Here is a 24,778-nt window from a genome sequence, read left to right as displayed (position 1 = left end):
ACCATTCTGTACATAGGATGTCTTCACTCAATACAAAACACCCCATTCATACAGTATATATATCCAAAGTCAAATATTACTGTAAGTGTACTAATAATGTTAACAGTGCCAAAAAGTATAATAAGTATAGGTGTGGTTCCATCTGTATTATACCTTTCAATAAGGACATAGCACATTTACTGTTCCAAGATATTTTAGAAATGCACATTTAAAAAAAAAAAAAAAGCATTTGGAAATCTTTCGGGATGAGTTGTTGTTTAATCCAACCAATGGCTGCAGGCTCAGAACTTTCCTGGCAGTATATGAATCAGCCTTTTAGTGGTGCTGATGCACAGAGCACTCTCTATCCAGTGTGGGGTAAGGTTTGAGCGAACAGCCAAAAACTTTAGAAGATGTCTGAAGCTGACAACAACAAGAGCAGGAGGAGCAGCAAATACAGCACACTGGACCTGACGGAAAACAGGAGCTGTTTTGACAAAATAGCGCTGAAGAACAGCCTGGCAAAAGAAACCCTGTCTGAATTTTTCGGCACATGTCTGTTGATAGTAAGTGTCAGCTGTTTTCCTGCTTTGTGTGACTGTGCTGATGTGTGCATTTTACATACTGTTGTGTTTATGTGCAGTTCAGCAGCATTCACTATACTGGGGTAACTAAGTAAATACAAAACACGTAAGATTTGAGTGCGTTAGTAATATAGGAAGATAAATTAGGAACACATTACCTAAAGTGAACGGTCTTTCCCATCGGTGAGCAGATTGGGATTGCACTTGCATGAACTCAGATTTCAGTACACACATATACTGTACATATTATGCTTTTATTTTGTGGCATGATTAAAGTGACGACACATGTTTTTCATTAAATAGTTTTATTTATTTATTTTTTGTTTTGTAAATGTCATGTACATGATGAATTCTCATTTGCTGTTTATAAAACTGACTTAATGCACAATGATGCTTTTAACCCCTTCAGTGGTGTTTTTTTTGGGGGGGAGTGCTCCCCACTGGGTGAGTTTTTTATGGGGAGCACTCCCTTAAAAAAAAACCACCACTGCCTCCCTGGGTCCGTGCAGCGCCGCTGAACTGTCAATCAGCGGCTGCCCGGACCTGCGCACCCACACCCCGTCCCTGTCCCCGGCAGCCGGCTTGTCATAAGACGGCGACGGGTACTACAATAGAAAACCCGGAGGGGTGGGGGGAGGAGGCGTGGCGGAGGGGAGGGGGGAGGAGGTGTGGCGGAGGGGAGGGAGTTGGGCAGCGCCGAAGCTGCCTGAGTTCATTGATTGAGTGATTGCCCGGCTCCAAACAGTGGCAATTCCGAGAATTTCCGGGCTTGCCAGACTGGGCACTGAGGCACAGCCCAGAAAATTCTCGGGATTGCCACTGAAGGGGTTAATACATGTTTAAACATTGTGAAAATGTATAGAATTGGGTTGTTCTTTAAGATATGTACATTATGATGCATGTTATATAGCTTACTATTTGTGCATGCTAAAACAGGTATGGAGCATTAGGTCTACAAGATGATGGTTGACAAGCATTGGGTTGACACCATTAGATCAACATGGGTCTAGATCCACATGGGTCTAGATCCACATGGGTCTAGGTCGACAGGTTATTAGGTCAACACAAGCATTAGGTCAACATGGGCAAGGTCAACATGGGGTTTTTCACAGGTTTTTTTTACCCAAATGTCGACACTGTGGACATGGACACAGGATAAAGTGCACCCCACCAGAAGCATTGCGAGCGCAGCGAGTCATGCTAGGGGGCGCTATTTTATTCTCCCACTATGCCCTAGTGAATGGTAGGGCATGAAATACCGCCTGTCAGCACATGTCGGCTCAAAAAAAAAACCTGTGATAAACCCCATGTTGATCTTTTGACTGTCAATCTAATGACCCGTCGACCTAGACCCATGTCGACCTTCCAGCATGTCGACCTAATGGTGTCAACCCAATGCTTGTCGACCTAATGACCATATCCCGCTAAAACTGTGGCTGAGCATGCTGGGATGTGTAGATCCTCAAATGTGATACCCCATTATATAGGATAATGTAAAGTTTTAAGTTCCAGAGTATCTATGAGACTATATAAGTACCAGGTCAAGCATTGTATAAGGTCATCATGAATTACCAATAACCATAAAAATTCAATCATTTATTTGATGTTATGTGGCACACAGTATTTCTATTAAACAATAAGCCAATAATAATGTAACTTACTGTTATACTATATATATATATATATATATATATATATATATTATATATAGAAATATTATAAATATGTGTGTGTGTGTGTTATGTTTTTAAATGTGTAACAAAATCTATAATTGTATTATTGTTATTATTATTATCCTTTATTTATATGGTGCCACAAAGGGTCCACAAAATAAACAGAAACAGTATGAACAAAACACGATAAAACACTGCAGACAGTGGGCTAGTTTTATGTACAATTCTGAATCAGCAGTCACCATACCTAAATAAGCAATGGGGTAGCCAGTGGTGTAACAGAAGTAAGTAGGCCGCACAGAAAAAATGTCAAAGCCACCACACTAATGCCACCCCCCCCCCATCCTGACACCTCGCCTTCCACAAATTAAGTGCTGCAGACGGTAGCTTGGTGTCTGAGAACTCACCTTGCTGGGGCTCCAAAGCAGTGCACCCTTCTTTCTGTCAAATTTGGATGCACATGAAGCAACATCCCATGTGATCTAGAACTACCGTCTTAGTAAATAAACCCCTGGAGAGTCTGATAGGCAGAATGAGAGAGTTCCATATCACTTACTATGCAGAGATGAAAATACCAATTGTATAATAGAAGGGATATCATCCAGCTGATTAGATGGTTTCAGAGATACATTTCATCATTCTATTCTGTAACAGAGTTTCTGCTGTGATATAGTCACATAACTAATAGTAGCTTGTAATGTGATTACTGTATAAGCAGACAGTAGATAGTCCCCTATATCATCCCATGTGAGATATATCTATGAAAATTTTAATTAATGATGTAATCACTTGACGTCATTGATGACTATATTCATTACATCAGAATGGAAGGGGACCATATAGTCTATTTATACTGCTTTCACATTGCAGAAATGGGTAATGACACGGTATTCTTAATTGGGACTTTAAAACGGGTCTGAGCCTTGAGACCTTTCACATTGCAGGTGAAAACCGTTTTAAAAATCATTTAACACCATTCAAAATTCAACCCTTTTAACCCCCAAGGGACACGTTTTAAGCCATTGAAATAGAGCCATTCACACTGCCTAAAAAACGGCTTTAAAACTTGTAGGACTCTGCTTTTTAACCGTGTTGAAATATCGGTTATCTTTAACCGGTAAATCAACTTTGGCACTTTCACATTGCAGCCTTAAACGTTTTAAAATGGGAAAAAAATGGCAATATACCGTTTTAAAAGTGCAATGTGAAAGGGGTATTAGAGAATATGTCCAGCACTTTAGTCTAAAATTGTGCAAAATATACTTACATTTTCATACCCATGCACAATGTAGTATTGGTGTAATTATATTGCTAATAACTTTTTTTACTACATAAAGCCATTATTATTGTATTCTAAAATATATTTTCTTAAATAATAACCTGGCAAAATAAAAATAAAACTATTTTCCCCTTAAGTGAAATCCAGAGGGTTTAATAATTAATAATTAACAAATATCGATCTGTTTCTCTCAAGCAGCACTAGTGTTTACATTGACTGCATTTTTATCAATTGCAGTTATTTGCTGAACTGAACCCAGCACATTTTGTTACAGACATATTTTTAGTCATGTGAATTTGTAGTTTTGTAACTTCCCTTATTTTTTTTTATATTGTTAGTTCTGCCCGGTTGGCAATTTTTACTTAAAGGCATAAAACTGATACTGGAGCTGGACTTATCTATTCATTTTCATGACATGGCAACATTCATTTACCAATGTATTATTAGTAAACATTTGTTCTTGTTGAAATATTTTCTTAAAACCTAAATGTATGTTTTAGAACATGACAGAGATACAGTACAGTAAAGTTTTTAATTCACTTAACATGTTTGTTACTGTTTAGATAACCGTCATTTTTGCTCTCTGGCACAAAAGGAACTATTGTGCAAATGCTTGTTGAAATGTGCTCTGTGTGCCCCAGCTCATGATGAAAATAAAACATGTTCTGGCAAGCAACTTCATCGTATTTATATTAAAGTTCATTTTTCAGATGATAGTCAAATGTGAGCACACTAAGGAGTAGATTTACTAACGCTACTAAAATATTTGTGAATGTCCCGTGAAAACTTGGACAGTTGGTCGGTGGTCCTTAGCTTTGAGTTGTTACAGATGGAGCTCCTCTTGTCTTTGCCAGCCACCAGCCGTCGCCAGACGTCTGAAGGGGGCACGCGCACCCCGTTCCGACAGAGCTCCCCCCAGGTCCCCTCTGCCTCGCTGTCAGTAGCCGTCACCTGCACCCACCTTCCTGTACTCCCCCCAAACCCTGCCCATCTCCGTGAAAGGAAGACGGGCAGGGTCCCACCACCCAATCGCCGAGATACTGGGATGCGCGTGTGTGAGAGATGCACACGCATCCCAGTCTGATGGAGTGCCTCTTCGCCAGCGCTCGCCAGTGAGGACATTCTGGCGAGTGCCAGCCAAGAAAGAGAGCGGCTCCATCTGTATATAGTTACATATTAGTTTAGGCTGAAAAAAGACTTACATCCATAAAGTTCAAGCTTTTTTTAGAGGGTATGTTCCATTTTTTATATCTCTATATGAATTTATAGAATTGGGTATTTGGATTTAATTTTGGACAAATCATGATTGTTTTTTGTGCCCCTGGATGTTTTTTAACCAATACATCGGACCTTATTTTAAATGTATTTAATCTGTCTGCTGACACCACCTCTCCAGTTCCATAATTTAATTGCACTGACCATAAAAAAAATGTTCCTTCTAAGGGTCCGAAATCTTCTCTCCTCTAGTCTAAACTCATGCCCACATGTCCTCGAGTCCTTCTCAAAGCAAAAAGGGTGCCAGACAGTTCCTTATATTGGCCCCTGATATATTTGTACATGTTAAGCATGTCTCCCCTTAAATATCTCTTTTCCAGTGTAAACATTCCCAGTGTGTCCAGTTTGTCTTCATAGTTTAATTTCTCCAACCCTTTTATTAGCTTGGTTGTTCTTCTCTGGACTTTCTTCAGTTCTGTGATGTCCTTTTTGTAGTGCGAAGCCCAGAATTGCACTCCAAATTCTAGATGTTTTCTAATGAATGCCTTGTAGAGTGGCATAATTACATTTATGGGTACTTATGTAATATCTGGGCTCCCGTTTTTCTTATGAGACCGCGTCCCCTCGCGGGGCTCGCTGCGCTCGTCACGCTTCGGGCACGGTGGCTCGCTGCACTCGCCACACTATATAAAATCAACTCCATGCGTAGTTGGATAGTAGGGGTATGAAAAAATGGGGTGCATTTAACATGGGAGCCCAGATAATACATAAGTACCCATTTATGTCCCTAGCCTGCATGCAGGCTAGTAAAGCTATTTCCGTTTACATTGGTGTTAAGGGGCCTATATTCTCTTTTATTATTCTTCTGCTATTTGTGTATTTGAAAAACTTCTTGGGATTGGTTTTGCTGATTTCTCTGATGTGTGAAAACATTTCAACTGGTCCTGCAAATAAGGCTTAGTAAATTATAGGTGAAATGTGCTCACATCTTTCACACTAAGGGGTAGATTTATTAAGCTCTGTGAAGTGATAAACTCTCTGGTTTTTATCACCGGCCAATCAGCTCCTACCTGTGAAGCTACAGGCTTGGTTTGAAAAATGACAGGTAAGAGCTGATTGGCCGGTGATTAAAAAGGACAGTTTATCACTTCACCGAGCTTAATAAATCTACCCCTAAGTGAGTGATTCTGGTCAGCTCGGTAAGCTGCAAACACCATAGACACCGCCCCTATGAGCACCAGCCCCCAGCAAGCATTGACCCACCCATGTACCCATGGGAACACCCAGCGTTTTCATGGGGACACGCTGGGTGTTCCCATGGGTGACCCCTGTCCCTGGCATCCGCCTCCAGGTATACGAATTTCTCGGCGACTATGCAAGAATCGCTGAAGCCATTCGCAAAGGAGGCCTGCACATGCGCATAATAGACCATGAGCATGCGCAGAGCAACAAACATCGGATGCTGGGCCTAAATGAGGGCCTAAATGCTGGTTGATATTTGTTGATGGTCGGGCAAGATATCCTACATTGTCCATAGTACTATAGATAACGGTACTATAGATAACGGTGCTGAAAAAAATAATTCAAACTCCGTTGCACACCGTTGTACAGTATTTCTCAAACTTGATCCTCATGTAACCCTTATAGTAAGTATCAATGAGGGACATGCAGTGAAAGGAGGCAGAATCTCATCTCAGCTTTCATGCTCCCTGTCAGACTTCACAGTTTTAACTATAAAAATGATTAGACCAATACAATCAAGATATTTACAGATGGAGCCGGGCTCCCTCTTGCTGGCGAATCGCCAGAACGTCACCGCTGGTGATCCGCCAGCAGCCCGCCGTCCATCTGACTAAGACGCGCGTGCGTCTCATGCGCACACGCGTCTCAGTTTCCGGGCGGCGGGGCGACGGGAACCCTGTCCGTCTCCGCTTCAGGGAGACGGACAGGGTTAGGGGGGGTGCAGGGAGGCGGTGGGGACCCTGGGCAACCACCGACAAGCCGGCGGGGACCTGGGGGAACCGTGCGAAAGGGGACGCGCACGCATCTTGTGCACGCGCGTCCCCTTTCGCAGATACAGATGGCGGCTGGCGTCGCCATCTCCATCCCCTGCAAGGAAGAGACCCGCTCCATTTGTATAACTAAGAACAATCTTCTTTGTATTAGAATTATTATCATCCGTAGTCATATGTCGCCACATGTACTGTGCTGCAAGGGGAGAGGAGATATAAATGTAATGACCAGCTCTGCCTCTCCTCAGTAGGGATGAACATTGCATTGTGATGTTTATCAACCATCAGTGTTTTCAATTCAATGGTATATATGGGCTGGTATTGACTGTAAAACTGTCTCTGATACTAGCCAGTGCTTCACCAGCCATTGACCTTACTACGTGACACTGGGATCAAGGTATAGTCAGGAAAAATTAGTACTAGCTGTAGAGCGATTGTTTAGAGTGATACAACTAATAGACCTGACCTGGAAAACTGGTATGTGTTGAAGGTTGGTTTTTAGAGACACTACCTTAGCATTACTCCTGTCATTCACTGAAACTTTTCTATCAATCACAATACTAATTCCTAATTTATGTGTTAATTTAATCATGTCATTAAGGGGACATAGAGACTGCCTATACAGACGGAGCCTCTTTCTTCTCGACCTTTAATATGATTAACTGAGAAACACCAGTCACACTTACCCCCTCTTAATCTCCTTGCTGTATATTTCTCTCTATTTTATTGCAGCTGAGAGCAATAGAGAAAGGAAGCATTTTCTGCGCCGAGGTGCAGAAACTTAGTCAAGAAGAACCTGGCTCTATCTGTGTTATGTCACATATTATGTTACTTTTGTTTGTTTTCATTTAATAGGTCAAAATAAGAGTAGAAATCCGATTCCATTAACATTTCTTATTAGCCCTATGGTTTTTTATTATTTTTAATGTAATGAGTTCTATGTGATTTATTTTATGATTGATAATAAATTGATTAAAGTAAGAAATCTGTGTATTTGCTGTACTGGGGGCGGTTGAGATCCATCTCCGCCCCCTGAAGTGCAGCTGACAGGAGACAGAGGAAGTAGGTAAAGTAGGTAAGTATGTAACACACTAAGGGGTGAATTTATGAAGCTTGGAGAAGTGTTATCTATCCCCATAAAGAACGTTATGAGCAAGGTGATAATGGTTCAGCCAATCAGCTCTTACCTGTCAATTTACATATTGTAGCTGATTGGCTGAACCATTATCACCTTGCTCATAACGTTCTTTATGGGGATAGATAACACTTCTCCAAGCTTCATAAATTCACCCCTCAGTGGCTAAAACAGCAAATGTGCCCCCCTATAGCAGGAGGCAATTATTACAAGCAGGGGCCTTCTGCTGCAGTAATGATCTGACCTGCATCCTACTGATGCAGCACTGGATCACTCAGTCACCATCACAACATGTGTTGTGCTGCCCATGGCATAGGCCAGTAAATCTCCATCCTGCGATTTAAATCCATGGCTTCTTCCCTTTAAACAGTAGTGACACACCACTGTTTTCACAAACAGAGGCTGTCGCTGGCCCTCCCCAATCCCCTAATGGCAGCAGAGTGATAAAGATAAAACCTTTAGCACCCATGGTGTATTGCATCTGAAGGGATGCTGAGATCTGGGCAGGGGACGTCGGGAGTCAGGTGGGGAGATGCCGAGAGCTGGGCGGACGGCAAATTAAAAGAAAAATACAAATGAATAGGCTACCGCTAATTGAGAGCTTTCTCAGCCAATCAGTCGCTGCCTATTTATTTGTATAGGGTTTTTTTTTCCTGCAGCCTATTTAAAATACTGGGCAACTGCATCAGATCCGATCGGATGTCATAGAGTTGCGATCTGGAGCAATTTGATCTGATTTCATACTATAACCACTGCTAATATTGACCACACTACTGATGCTAGCCAGTCACAAGCAGTGGCAGCTCCAGAGGTGGGGCTGCACCATAGTTCAAAATTCAAATAGGGGAGCCACACCAACTGCCATTCCAAACTGACTCACTGGCAGTAGGTGTTTCTCCCCTATTTGAATTTTGAACTGTGTGGCAGACTTACCTCTGGAGTCACCACTGGTCACCAGCGAGCACTGGCTCTCTCATGTCACATGTTCAATGGTAACAGCAGTGCTTACCCTGCTCAGTTCAGAGATGAGGAAGTGATAGGAGGGGAGAGTACCTCCTCCTCTCCTCCATCTAGACCAGGGGTGGGGAACCTTGTTTGTGCCAAGGGCTGTTTGTATGGGAAAAAAATCCTTCGGGGGTCATATGTAAAAAAAAATTCTTACAAATTGTCCTGCTCCAGTCTCCGGTTGCTGTTTATTAAGAGGAATCTCGTGAGAATGACCGACGTCTTGCGAGAATTCCCCTGTACTTGACTCCCAGCTAAGCTGACGGGCGGGTGGGAGGGCCACTCGGACTGGCTACTGGCCTGAGGTTCCCCACCCCTGATCTAGACCATCTCCTTTTATTGTTTTGGCTCATGGCCAGCCCCAGTAAACGGTACTATAAAGAATAAGACTGACTCTTTACTAGTACTGCTGATGAATCCTCTAGCTGTGAGTACCACAATAGTGGCAACTCCCAGCTCATTATACCAGCTGCACCAGCGGAAGTTCCTTGTCTGAATACACTCCTGTAATATAGGTTTGATGGACAACTATGCCCAAATATATGGAATGTAGCATAATTATTCATAGCTGTATTTTGCCAAAGTATATGCGATATAGAAAGCAGCCAGATTTAGGGCCTTATTTTGGTTCATTCTTTCTGACAAAATCCTTCTTAGATGGGCAAAACCATGTGCACTGCAGGGGGGCAGATGTAACATGTGCAGAGAGAATTAGATTTGGGTGGGGTTTTACTTCAAAGTGAGATCTATATTGCAGTGTAAAAATAAAGCAGTCAGTATTTTCCCTGCACAGAAACAAAATAACTCACCCAAATCTAATTCTCTCTGCACATGTTACATCTGCCCCCCTGCAGTGCACATGGTTTTGTCCATCTAAGAAGGATTTTGTCAGAAAGAATGAACCAAAATAAGGCCCTTAATGCTAGAAAAATATATAGTTATGTCCTTACTGATTAATTTCTCTTTTCCTATCTAGACTATAGGCTGTGGATGCGTTGCATCAGCAGTTCTCAGCAATGGATCGGCCGGAGGACACCTGACTAGTAATCTTGGCTTTGCGATGGCAGTCACTATGGCCGTCTATGCAACTGGAGGAGTGTCTGGTAAATTTGCTTAATGTGTTTACAATGATTAAATGATTGTCTTCTCAATATTACCCTCTATGCTGTAGTGCTGAAGCCTTAACTTTTTGACATGCTAACATAGCATCCAGGCAACAAACACATTATCCCTGGTCAAAAATAAGGACTTGATACAGATGAGGTCGCAATGACAATGCAGGATCGATCATTTCAGTGATGGCACTGTGAGGCATCCCAAGTGTAGCAGCTACACACAAGTGAATAGAGACAACCCTGAAAGCCATCGTAATATGCTCAGCAGCTGCGGTCTCAGTCAGAACCATGCTGCAGTTGTAAGGAAATCACCTCCCAGAATGGCAATTCTGATCTTTAATGCATGCATGAACTCCCCTGCATTCTGAAAAACACCCTGAGAAGGTCAGGACATTGCTGCATTTTTGCAGACACTTCCTGTTACTGCCCCCAAACAGCCTCTTCCTGTCAATCACCCTATAACTGTTTTTTTTACTGCGAGCGGCATAGTAATCTGAATCAGGCCAAGAGTGTAAATTCTTAGACACCAGAACAATGCTAATTCACAGTGGGTATAGTAATTTAATTTTGCCTGTCCTTACCAAGTATGACCATTAAAATTAAGCCTCTACACGGAAATGTTATACTTTCATGCTTCATACTTCACATACAGTTTTTCATTTTGAAGTCCTCCAGTTACATAAAAACATAGAAAAATAGAATTTGACGCAGATAAGAATATATATATATATATATTATTATTATTTACAGTTTCTTATATAGCATATTCCGTTGCGCTTTAAAAATATATATATGTGTGTGTGTGTGTGTGTGTGTGTGTATATAGTTATATAATACATTTAAATTGTAAATTATAATAAATTAATAAATGTCTAGATAACAGATATATAATTACTATTGCATTTTGCTTTATAAATTTGCATGTGCCAGACTGCTGCCAACTAGTCCCATGTATTGCTTGAGGAAATCCTCTGCCGGAATTACAGAAATGTTTATAGCTGGACCTGAATAATCATATTTATCATATAACGATAAGTCAGGTACATTGTAGGTAACGGAACAATGCCTGTCAAGTCTACACTAACCTCAGCAGCTGGTGTTCGATAATAAAGAGCAGAGACCAGTAATGGTCAAAATGTAATTGTATTTATGAATAGAGTAGGTTGTGCTTTAATGCCCCTATTTCACTTAGATGCATATAAATTGGATTTGCAATAATGTGAAAGCACTTGGTTATACAACATGCAATTAAGCAGTAGTAATTCACACTCTCAAAGACAAGCTTACAATTAAGCTATAGCCATAAAGGAGAAAGGAAAGGAACAAATATTGTGTCTCTAGAGGCCAGTACTTTTTATGTTTATTGTTAACATTGGTCATTTTAAATTTGTATTCCAGCTATAGAAAACCTTAAAGATGGACCGAGTCAGTGAAATATTAGGTTGGGTACACACTAGGCAACATATTGGTTGATGTACTGATTTGTCGCTTTGAAGCAAATTGAAAAAAGACTTACAGTATAGTGCAGATCGCCCAGTGTATAATCTTCTCATTCAGGGCCAGATGTGCTAAGCCTTATGAAAGTCATAAGGTGGAGAGTGATAAACAACGAGCCAACCAGCTCCTAACTATCATGTTACAGGCTGGGTTTGAAAAAATGGCAGTTATGAGATGATCGGCTGGTAGTTTATCATTCTCCACTTTATTTCAAGATTAGTACATCTGGCCCCTTCTAAGCTGCATGGCGGATGGGAAGATGTTGTGAATGATTTGGTGTACATCTTTCAGTGTATATGGCTATACCGGCCATTATTCAAATTTCCAAGGGATCTTAAAAATGGCTACATAGTGTGTACAGGAGCAACAATAAACCGTATGCGATCCAACAATATAATATAAAACAAACATTTTAAAGGGGGCTCCTGGTGGTGACACTGACAATTACCACCAGATCTTCACCTCTGGGCTGTAGCCTGTAACCACCTGCCTGTACCATTTCAGAGCGGTCATCACATAACCCCCACTGGTCACCTCACTGCATTATTCATCCTACAATTACTTGCCTCAGACTCCAGATGGAAAGGTGCCAACGCAGCTAGTCTAACATAGTTGGAGGCAGTGAGTGCTCATTCTTGGTTCAGAGCTTTAGCCACCTACAGTATTAGTGAGTTCTCTGGCCCACTGCCCAGGTCCTGACTGCACCATTTCACTAGATTGGACTTCATCACTAGTGCTCTTTCTGGGATTTTGGTTGGCTCTAGAGAGGCCACACAGTAAACTTGAGAATGTCTCTTGACACTTTTTTATTTAATGCTATTCTAATGGAAGCTCCCTGAACTGCAACAGTGACTTTAATGCTATACAGATCTATAGACAAATTAGACATTTTCAGAACCTGTCAGTCTACATGCTGAATACAGGTGGAACACTTTTTATGGAGGCCTATGAGGATCAAACTCGTGAGAGATTTGGTGTCATGACAGATTTGTTGGATTGTGCACAACCCTCTCATTTGTTTGAGAATCATAGGCCATCATAGGCAAAAGCAGTGACCAGATGTTCATTTGAAGGCTTCCAATACATGTGACCACTGCCCATGTCTTGACTGCACAATTCCCCAACCTTCAGATGATCTCCACTCATGCCTCTGCAGCCCATTTCCTAGCCCATCTCCAGAACTGTTGAAAACTATGGAGTCCTTCCACTATACAGGCAGACTAGACAGCAGTGGGTCCAATTCAATACAAAAAGCACCTTTAACCACACACAGCTATCTTTTTGTTCTATCGCCCTGACACACTTGCCACCTTGTACAACTGCTCTCAAATAGGGACCTACCAGGGAAGTGAAGTATAATTTTGATATACATTATAAACCAGCTGCCTTGCGCTGTTTTATAGCACCCAAACCACCAGCTTATAATTGGGCATTTTACTACGAACCCTTTAAGATCCAAAAAGCCATATACAAAAATAGCATACGCAGATGCGTTTTTTTATACACCTAGTATCTATGCAGCATATGCCCGGTGTTTGGGAAGCTTCGCCACTGTGTCTGTATGGTTATGCTCATGCTGTCACTGATGGATTCCATACTGAAACACAAAAGTTGCACCATTAATCAGACATAAGCCTTACCATCAGATATTAGAGTGACTTATAATTCAATGAAGTCCCTGACACCGACATGCCCTCCACGTGCAATTCTAATGGTGTCCCAATGGAAACCATCAGGATACATGCCGAAGGCATCTCGGACACATGTACAGAAGTAAATTATCAGGCACTTATGCCCCCTGTTCTGTCTCTTCTCCCACACCCCTTGAGTCCTTAAATCTGTGTTTGTTCCCCTACATGTTCTCTTGGTCTCTCCATTTCCTCACCCTGTTCTCTCTTCTCTCTCCCACCCCTCCATTTTCTGGTTCAACACCCCTTCCTGTTCTGTGGGACCCCACCCATGTTGCAGCATTTATAGGGATATATACACAGACACATAAATCATTTTCTTGTGGCCATTATTGTCATTTTTTTATTATTATTATTATTCCTTTTTTATTTCTAAGACACACAGATAAAGGATTATTAGATAGATAGATAGATAGATAGATAGATAGATAATGTATCATGGGGTTTTATCCCTCTGGAAACCCGCACTTGCCCATTAGCTCATTTGCATATTTTTCTAACAATTACAGATCATTAACTTTGTCGCTATCATTTTGTGCAGAACGATGAAGAACTTCTCATGATGCATATTATCTGTGTTTACTTTTTAAAGAATAGTGACCTTACAATTAAGCAAACAGAAGTTCTGTTGATGAAGGCCACAGCCAGAAACTCAAAGGTTACAGATCTCTAAAGCTGTCACTTCTGAAATTAGAACAGAATATTACAGTTTTGCTGTTTTGTAATTCAGTGTCCTTGGATACTCTGCACTTCATCTATGGCTTGGTGAAAGGAGAGATTGATAGACATTTTTAATAGGAATAAGCAAAAAAGGGTGTCTCTTGCCACAGGTGCAAAAATGTGAAAGATAGAGAAAAGATTAAGGGCCAGATCCACCAAGCTTCAGAAGTGATAAAATGGATAGCCAGCCAGCGGTCATGTCACAGACTGTGTTTGAAAAATGTCAGGTAGGAGCTGATTGGTAGTTTGTTTATCACTCTCCATTTTATCACTTTTGAAGCTTAGTGCATCTGGCCCTAGGTGACTTAGGGCCTGATTCAGACATGTTCGCTAGGTTGCATATACTCACAGCCTAGCGAACAGCTTAGCAGCGCCATGAGAACACTTTCCCTTGCATGCTGTCGAAGGGGAGCAAAGTCATTCCATGGCCACTAACCATCGAAAGATTTCAATCCCCTTCGGAAATGAAAGTCAGTCTAAACCGACTTATAATTATACCGCCGGTGATCGCAGAAAACAGGGCAAGCGCTGTCATCATGTGATTCAGCCTCCCACCCTGAGCAGGCAACGCCACACCTGCGTTTCCTTAGGTATGAGATATTAATCTATGATAATTTCAGTAGGAGAAGAATGTTATTGCTCTATATCATAGAATATCATCACAGCTCATCCATTGCACTTTGCATTTGTTCCCACCCCCATCTCTCCTTAATGCGGGCCTCTAATCGCACCCTTATAAGTGCCTCTGCCCCATGCCTTCCCATATGCACCTACATTGGTGCCTACAGTCTTGCTTGGCCCAGGTAAGGAGGGAGTGTGGCCAATGACGTGAGGTGTGGTGATATACCTACTTATAGGGAATGTGTACGCGACCACGCCAGTCCCCGATGTAGTGGGCAGCAGCAGCTGAGGAGGAAACAGGGCCGGGCAGGTGCGATCACTCCCCCTGCACTTCACACAAGGGGAAAGAGGACTAACTGATTGCTGCTGATTGGGGTGAGAGGCTGCTGCAGCAGTCAGTCCTCTCTCTCCATTTACAAAGATTATTGCCACTAACTGGTTCCTCCCTGAGCTCCTTCAACAGGACAGGGCATTGAAAAAGGGTATACACTCTCCTGCCCCTCTCTTGTTACTGTGTACATTTCATCTCCCCTCCCCATAACCCCTTCCCAATGAGTACTCCTGCCTTCTGCCTCCTCAGGTGCTACTATTATCCTTCCTACCTGGTCAGATATGCCTCTGCCCCAACTTCCCATGAGTGACGATGACCTCGCTATCCCACAAGTATCTCTGCCTCCTACCTCCTTTCATCTTCCCTTCCTATATGTGCAGTACCTCTGATCCCTCTCCCCAAGAATGCCTCAGCGTTCTACCTCCCCATGTGTGCCTATGATCTCCCCTCTCCCTTATTTCCACTGACCTCCCAATATCATTATTCTGCCCCCCCCCCCCCCCAATGTATTCCTCTGACCCCCTCTCCATATGCTCTTCTGACTCCCTTTCCCCATGAGTTACTCTGTCCCCTCTCCAAATTAGTGTCTCTGCCTTGGCAACCATCACTACTGTGCCTTTGCCCCCTCCCCAAGTGGCTGTTGATTAGAAGTATCATGGATAGTAATCTATGACAAAAGGGAGTTGAGCAGTGATGATTTCAGTGAAGCAAGTAAAAGAATAGTTATAATAAACTCTGCAATCTAACATAACATAAATTGAGGTGCTTACTGTAGCATAACTTTCGGCAAAAATATATGGGCCAGCCAACAGTGATCTCCTCCATGTTGCTTGGAATTATGGTGGGCAGTCTAAGTGCAAATTCAGGTTTTTGTGGTCTCCTCTTGCATCTTTGCATTTAGAACTTGCATCTATACATTTCTTTGCAGGAATGCTATTACCATAACAGTTGAATATGCCATTACATACATTGTATCCGTCATATTCTACTTTTTTGACACTGCATGCATACAAAAGATCATAATCATATTTGCTGGGTTCAAGGTTTTAGAAGTAAAAACATGCCATGTGTATTAGGGGGGATCATCACCCTCTAGACATCAATCCTATAGCTTTGGAACAGTTAATGAGAACTGCGCCCAATGCACTGTACAGAACAATACAAACTTGTACAGTTGCTTAATATTAAATAACAGCATTACATCATTGTTACATACATTCCTATAAGTAAGCTGAAAGTGATCATCGGGTAATTTGTTGCAAAATTACAGCGCTATAATAACACAGCAGTTACAGCCAAACACCTGCAGGCAATTCTTTAATAGGTCTTACAACAGCTTAAACACAGAAAGCTGCAGGAACATCCGTGTCTATGGCCTGTGGGAGCATATCCAGTGCTTCAACAAACCTTCTGCTGAGTCATCTCATTATCTTATTGTTACGCTAAATTATATAACTGTTGTATTTACAAAATGATACAAAAAGTTTTCAATTTTATAGCTGGGAAAAAATGTTAATATAAATTGCTGTTTTGTTTTATTTAGAATTCAATCAGAAGCAGTAACTGAAAAAAAGCCTTATGCTTTAAAGCCTGGGGCTATTCAATTAGACCCTTTTTCTCATCCATAAATTATTTTGTTAACGGGCGTGGACTCATAGAATCAAGAATAAGTGTACGGGTCTATTGTCTAGAAAGCATGCAGCCTCTGAGGACAGGGCTATTTATCGGGGATCTCTTTACACTTAAAAAATCCCAGTTAACTACAGCCTTTGAGCTGCCACAAGGGTTAATTGAATGGCACTGCTGCATCAATTAGCCTGCTGTAAACTACTATGGCTAATTGAATTCCACCCCCACCCCTTTCCCTTAGTGATTTGTTGTCCTATTCCTTCATTTTACTGCTCCTATTAGCAGCTATGCTTTTTAAACTCTTGTACATGATGAGCCCCAAACAAATCTGGTCTTTTCTAAGCCTCTATCACCATATCTATAAAAAGCTTATTCACCGTGTTACCTTTTAGTCTTCTCTTATTTCCCAATAGCAACCAATCAGATTTTATCTATTATCTTCTAAAAGGTTCTAAATATATAGGAAGTAAAATCTGATTGGTTGCTATGGGCAACATCCCATTTTCAATAGAACTCCCATCTTAGTAAATGTATCCCATAGAGTCGAATGCACATGTGATTCTTAACATGGACATATGGGCCTCCACCTCTCTATGGGCCTTATTCTAGTTCACTCTTTCTGACAAAATCCTTCTTAGATGGACAAAACCATGTGCACTGCAGGTGGGGCAGATGTAACTTGTGCCGAGAGAATAAGATTTGGGTGGGGTTTTACTTCAAAGTGAGATCTATATTGCAGTGTAAAAGTAAAGCAGTCAGTATTTACCCTGCACAGAAACAAAATAACTCACCCAAATCTAATTCTCTCTGCACATGTTACATCTGCCCCCCTGCAGTGCACATGGTTTTGTCCATCTAAGAAGGATTTTGTCAGAAAGAGTGAACTAGAATAAGGCCCTATGTCCTGCATCAGTATACTGACCGCCGCATCCCAACATCCATATTTTTTTTATCCTCCTTCCATTAGTTGATGTGTCTGGCCACCCTGTAAGAGATTCCCAAAAATGATATTTCATTTAAATAAGACCAGTATTTTCGAAAATGTAATACCTTTGTTTTATTGCAGTAATACTGTATTGCAATCATCTTTAATGTGTAATATCTTGTCATTTCAGGTGGTCATATCAATCCTGCAGTTTCATTTGCCATGTGTTTAACAGGAAGGTTACCGTGGGTCAAATTTCCTTTCTACGTGGCTGCACAGTTTCTAGGTGCTATTACTGGCTCCGCGGCTGTTTTTGGTGTCTACTATGGTAAGTCTATTTTGTTTATGAAACACTAGATTGTTGCTGAAAAAAATCTACTGTTTTATAGAAAGTACCTTCATACTTGAACACTGGTCTGCACACAATATTTAGCCTATCAATTGCCAATAAACAAATCCCATCATTCAGGAATATAGGCATTGATAATCATATAACTGCAACAATTAATAAAACTCTGTTTTGCTGGGGATATTTGAATTTACAATGAAAATATCGCTGCGTAGACAGATAACATTGTAAGAGATGAAGCACTAACCAATCAGCTTCTAATTAACATTGTATAGGCTGTTTAAAAGTTACAATTAGGAGCTGTTTCTCTCAGACTTTATATCTCACATTTTATCTCTTTCGAAGCTTTGATAAATACCTCCTTAAGCTGGGTATTCTAAGCAATATTAAATAAATTAAGTTGCTTATTTTACCATTTCATTTACCATTTCTGAGCAACATTATTCAAAACATTGTCCAGTGTGTTCCCTCAATATCGCTAATGATGCACACTCCTGTGGATCGTTAACAATGTCCTCCATCGTCTGTACATGCGGCTCAATTTTGACTATATCATCAACGACTGCATATATAGAGCGGGGACCGGATGACGTAGTGGGAGTTGATAGAATAAATTGCACAATGTTGGTCCAATTGTGGGTCCAATTGCAGTATGCATTGCAGTACCAGACTGCTGTTATTGAGGCCCATAATATTACCATAACACAAAATAGCAGACAAATGGGCAAGCAGTTAGAACTACTTGTTTACTATATATTTTAAGATAAATATAAGGCAAAGCTTTGCCAACAAAATTGTGTGGATGGTCATAAGGATCTTTGGGCACATCTCCAGGCTTTGGATACTAGTCAGATTGTAACATTATTATTTTTGGAAACTAATTATATCTAGAGAATTGACTTGTATGCTAGTATTTGTCAGCAACCTCAGTTACACCACTGCTTTAAGTTTTTAAAACGAAACATAAATTATCAAGTTGAAGAAGTACTTTTACTGTAGTCTTTATTACATTTTTTTTTAAATCCCAGAGCAGGGTTCTTAATGCTATACTATAGAATGGTGTAAAACAGTGGGGAAATAAGAAAGCTCTATTGGTCATTATGTGAAAACCAGTAAAGAATAAAAGAATACCGTGACAAGGATCACATGGACTAGATAAAAGTTCAAAAAGCATCTTTATGGTTATCAGCAGTTGTAGGTTACAGCTTTGCATTCCACAGTCTATTCTAGATTACAGTCAAATGACTCCTAAGGCCCCTACATACGCAGAGATGTGTGCCAGAGATACATAACGGGAGATTCAGCACAAGAGATTTCACTCTTGTGACTCATTTCAGACAATGAGCCACATACAGAGAGATTTGTGTCAGAGATTCATAATGGGAGATTCAGCATGGGAGATTTCAAATCTGTCACAGAAAGTGAAACACTGCACTTCATCACAAAAATGTTATTATTACTGAACACGTCTTCTTTAATAAGTATTCTTTCACTTCCCCTAATATGCTACCCCCCCCCCCCCAAAATTTAAATCATGGTGGCTAGTGGTTCCCCCTGAACAGAATGCAAACCCATATGCAAACTATTAAACGTTGGTGGTACAGTGGGAGCTGACAAAAAAATACTTACCAAGTCCGGGGTCCAGCGTCTCATCCGCTGTCATGCAGACAATAATTTTGTAAAAAAAAATGGCATGGGGTCCCCCCCCCCAGGCATGACCAGCCCCGGGCTTTTTGAGTGGTCCTGGTTCCCAAAATCCAGAGGACAAAGTGCGTGGGGTCCCCCAGATTTTGGGGACCAGCACCAGGCTCTTGAGCTGGCCCTGGTTTCCAAAATACGGGGGACAAAATGAATAGGGGTCCCCCATATTTTGGAGACCAGCACCAGGCTAAACTAGCAGGGGGTGTAATGCCATAGCCAGGGGACACGCTTGATGGTGTCCCGTGGCCAAAGCATTACCCACCCTAACTAGTCAGCCCAGGCCGGGAGTTTTTGGGGAGGTGGGGACCCCCCAAATAAGGGGGTCCCCCCTCTCCAGGGCACCCCAGGCCTGGGCTGCAGCCCGGGGCTATCCCCTGCACCCCTGGGCGGTGGGTGCAGGGTTGATAGCTTATTTAACAGTAATATTGTCTTTTACAGTAGGACTACAGGTCCCAGCAAGCCTGCCCCACATGTGGGCACTTGGGAGAACCACAGGTACCAGCATGTGGGGCATTAAAGGCCCGCCGGTACCTATAGCCCCCCTGTAAAGGAAATATTAAAATAAAACAACAAACACTGGTTTTAAATGTTTTATTTAATAAAAACACAAACACAGAGTTTTTAGTATTTTATTAAACTGCATCTGGTCTTCACCTGGGGGCAGCGGCCCCCTAAGCTCTTTTGCATGGCCGCCGCCTCCCAGGGCTTCTGCCTCTTCATCTGTGTTCTTCACCTGGGGGTCGGCAGCCTTTTAAGCTCTTTTGCATGGCCGCCGCCTCCCAGGGCTTCTGCCTCTTCATCTGTGTTCTTCACCTGGGGGGCGGCGGCCTTTTAAGCTCTTTTGCATTGGCCGCGCCTCCCAGGACTTCAGGAGCTCTTCACTCCTCCTCCGCCGTCGGACTGACTGCCCCGACCCTGTCTCGAGCTGGCTAATATAGCCAGCTCTAGGGGGCGGGGCAATGACGCGGCGAGCCGTGATTGGCTGGCCGCGGCCATTTTGAAATTTGAATTTTTTTTTTTTTTTAACATCTCCGTGACCCGTCCCGATGCTGCCGCCGAGAGGAGAGGTGAGGTGGGGGTGGCGATGGGTGCTCCTGCTGGTGGGGGAGGGAGGTCAGGGGTGGCGGCGGTGCGGGGTGCGGCGGTTCTGCGGTGCGGGGTGCGGCGGGTCTGCGGCGTCCGCAGTCGCTCAGTCCTGCTCATCTGCCCGCAGCCACACATGCGGGAGATGAGCAGGAGCTTTCTGAGTGACTGCTCTGAATTGTACAGCCCGTCCGTTCTGAATCTTGGACAGATTCAGAACGGCGGGTGCGCGCATGTAAATCGCTGTGTGGGCTATATACACAGCGATTTACATGCATCTTCAGGCATTTTCTGAGCGATTTGTTAGAATCGCTCAGAAAATGCCTGAATATCGTGCTGTATGTGGGGGCCACTACAGTAATCCCAGGCCCCCAGCCTATCACTTGGCCAGCTAGCCTAGCCTCAGGAGTCATCTCTTAAAGCATCTCACAGGTGCTACTAATCAATTTAGCTGCAGTCGATTCCTGAGCTCCAACAAAAACCCGGGCTGGATCTACTGTATGTTTAACTGCTGCAGTTTGCTTAAACAGAGAAATCCTTTTAACTCAGTCACAATACATATATTGTTAAATACATTTCTAAGACAAAAATACAGCTACATTAGGTGAAAATAAAGATAAATAAGCAATAAACTAGTATATGGAAATGATTTCCTGTATGTAACAAGTATAACTTTAACTACAGTTCTTTCCTGATTTATAGTAACAGTTTCAGTTATCTTAACCCCTTCATGACAGAGCCAGTTTGTGCCTTCATGACAGAGCCCTTTTTTTCAAATCTGACATGTCTCACTTAAGTGGGGATAACTTTTTTTTGCTTTTACTTATCCCAGTGATTTTGAGATTGTTTTCTCGTGACACATTGTACTTCAAGTTAGTGGTAAATTTTGGTCGATACAGTCTGTGTTTTTTTGTGAAAAATACCAAAATATCGTGAAAAAATGGAATATTTAGCAATATGCAAAATGTTAAATTTTCTGCTTGTGAGACAAATAATCATACCACTCAAAATAGTTAATAACTAACATAGACCATATGTCTACTTTATGTTGCCATCATTATTTCAACCCCCTTTTCATTTTTTTGGACACTAGGAGGCTTCAAATATGACTAGCAAATTCTCAAATTTTCAAGAAAATTTCAAACACTGATTTTTTTAGGGACCAGTTCAGTTCTGATGTGACTTTGAGGGACTTGTATGTGAGACACCCCCATAAATGATGCCATTTCAAAAACTGCACCCCTCACAGTATTCAAAACAGCATTTTGGAAGTTTGTTAACCCTTTAGGTGTTTCACAGGAATTAAAACAAAGTGTAGGTGAAATTTCAAAATTTCTTTTTTTTTGCAGAGTTTCAATTTTAATACATTTTTCTAACAAATACAGTAGATTTTACTAGAGAAATGTGACTAAAAATTGATTCCCCCAATTCTTTTGTTTTAAAAAATATCCTATATGTGGCCCTAGTGTGCACGTTGACCAAACCACAGGCTTCATAATAGAAGGAGCACCTACTTGATTTTGGAGCCTCCTTTTTATGAGATTTTTTTTTAGGCACCATGTAGGTTTCTAGGCACCATAAGTGCTAAAAGTTAGGAACCTCCCCCACAAGTCACCCCATTTTGCAATCTACACCCCTCAGGGAATTCATCTAGGGGTATAGTGTACATTTCAAACCCCCAGGGGTTTCACCAATTTTGGTACAACTGGGATGTGAAAATGAAAAATTACATTTTTTTACACAAACATGCAGTTCTGGCTCAAAATTTTTCATTTTCACAAGGAATGAAGGAGACAAAGCACCCCAAAATCTGTGCCCCAATTTCTCCTGAGTACGGCAATGCCTCACATGTGACCAAAAAATACCAGTTGGGTGCATGGCAGGACTCAGAAGGGAAGGAGTGATTTTTGGATTTTGCAGCAAAGATTTTGGTGGAATGAATGGTGGGTACTATGATGCATTAGCAAGACTCCCAAAGCACCAATACAGTGGAACCCCCCAACAAGTCACCCCATTTTGCAAAGTACACCCCTCAGGGAATTCATCTATGGGTATAGTGTACATTTCAAACCCCCATGGGTTTCACCAATTTTGGTACAACTGGGATGTGAAAATGAAAAATTACATTTTTTTACACAAACATGCAGTTCTGGCTCAAAATTTTTCATTTTCACAAGGAATGAAGGAGACAAAGCACCCCAAAATCTGTGCCCCAATTTCTCCCGAGTACGGCAATGCCTCACATGTGACCAAAAAATACCAGTTGGGTGCATGGCAGGACTTAGAAGGGAAGGAGTGATTTTTGGATTTTGCAGCTCAGATTCTGGTGGAATTTTGGTGGGTGCTATGTCGCATTAGCAAGACCCCCCAAGCACCAATACAGTGGAACCCCCCCACAAGTCACCCCATTTTGCAAAGTACACCCCTCAGGGAATTCATCTAGGGGTATAGTGTACATTTCAAACCCCCAGGGGTTTCACCAATTTTGGTACAACTGGGATGTGAAAATGAAAAATTAAATTTTTTTACACAAACATGCAGTTCTGGCTCAAAATTTTTCATTTTCACAAGGAATGAAGGAGACAAAGCACCCCAAAATCTGTGCCCCAATTTCTCCCGAGTACGGCAATGCCTCACATGTGACCAAAAAATACCAGTTGGGTGCATGGCAGGACTTAGAAGGGAAGGAGTGATTTTTGGATTTTGCAGCTCAGATTCTGGTGGAATTTTGGTGGGTGCTATGTCGCATTAGCAAGACCCCCCAAGCACCAATACAGTGGAACCCCCCCCACAAGTCACCCCATTTTGCAAAGTACACCCCTCAGGGAATTCATCTAGGGGTATAGTGTACATTTCAAACCCCCAGGGGTTTCACCAATTTTGGTACAACTGGGATGTGAAAATGGAAAATTACATTTTTTTACACAAACATGCAGTTCTGGCTCAAAATTTTTCATTTTCACAAGGAATGAAGGAGACAAAGCACCCCAAAATCTGTGCCCCAATTTCTCCCGAGTACGGCAATGCCTCACATGTGACCAAAAAATACCAGTTGGGTGCATGGCAGGACTTAGAAGGGAAGGAGTGATTTTTGGATTTTGCAGCTCAGATTCTGGTGGAATTTTGGTGGGTGCTATGTCGCATTAGCAAGACCCCCCAAGCACCAATACAGTGGAACCCCCCCACAAGTCACCCCATTTTGCAAAGTACACCCCTCAGGGAATTCATCTAGGGGTATAGTGTACATTTCAAACCCCCAGGGGTTTCATCAATTTTGGTACAACTGGGATGTGAAAATGGAAAATTACATTTTTTTACACAAACATGCAGTTCTGGCTCAAAATTTTTCATTTTCACAAGGAATGAAGGAGACAAAGCACCCCAAAATCTGTGCCCCAATTTCTCCCGAGTACGGCAATGCCTCACATGTGACCAAAAAATACCAGTTGGGTGCATGGCAGGACTTAGAAGGGAAGGAGTGATTTTTGGATTTTGCAGCTCAGATTCTGGTGGAATTTTGGTGGGTGCTATGTCGCATTAGCAAGACCCCCCAAGCACCAATACAGTGGAACCCCCCCACAAGTCACCCCATTTTGCAAAGTACACCCCTCAGGGAATTCATCTAGGGGTATAGTGTACATTTCAAACCCCCAGGGGTTTCACCAATTTTGGTACAACTGGGATGTGAAAATGGAAAATTACATTTTTTTACACAAACATGCAGTTCTGGCTCAAAATTTTTAATTTTCACAAGGAATGAAGGAGACAAAGCACCCCAAAATCTGTGCCCCAATTTCTCCCGAGTACGGCAATGCCTCACATGTGACCAAAAAATACCAGTTGGGTGCATGGCAGGACTTAGAAGGGAAGGAGTGATTTTTGGATTTTGCAGCTCAGATTCTGGTGGAATTTTGGTGGGTGCTATGTCGCATTAGCAAGACCCCCCAAGCACCAATACAGTGGAACCCCCCCACAAGTCACCCCATTTTGCAAAGTACACCCCTCAGGGAATTCATCTAGGGGTATAGTGTACATTTCAAACCCCCAGGGGTTTCATCAATTTTGATACAACTGGGATGTGAAAATGGAAAATTAAATTTTTTTACACAAACATGCAGTTCTGGCTCAAAATTTTTCATTTTTACAAGGAATGAAGGAGACAAAGCACCCCAAAATCTGTGCCCCCATTTCTCCAGAGTACGGCAATGCCTCACATGTGACCAAAAAATACCAGTTG

The 24,778-nt window shown here is 42.0% G+C and overlaps 1 protein-coding gene across 1 annotated transcript in view; it reads left to right on the top strand.

The window, feature by feature from the left end:
* The first annotated feature begins 308 nt into the window (after positions 1-308).
* The window catches only part of AQP9 (aquaporin 9), a 46,662-nt gene continuing 22,192 nt past the window's right edge, over positions 309-24,778 (top strand). The window contains exons 1-3 of the mRNA XM_083183824.1: positions 309-545; positions 9,859-9,985; positions 17,599-17,736. Coding sequence (XP_083039950.1) covers positions 393-545; positions 9,859-9,985; positions 17,599-17,736 — 418 coding nt within the window. The 5' untranslated portion in view covers positions 309-392. The remainder of the gene's footprint in view (positions 546-9,858; positions 9,986-17,598; positions 17,737-24,778) is intronic.

Source organism: Crinia signifera, chromosome 4, assembly GCF_055691185.1.
Source record: "Crinia signifera chromosome 4, ASM5569118v1, whole genome shotgun sequence".
In the NCBI taxonomy this organism is placed as follows: domain Eukaryota; kingdom Metazoa; phylum Chordata; class Amphibia; order Anura; family Myobatrachidae; genus Crinia; species Crinia signifera.
Note: the sequence above shows the minus strand (reverse complement) of the source record. Positions and strands in the feature narration are given on the sequence as shown.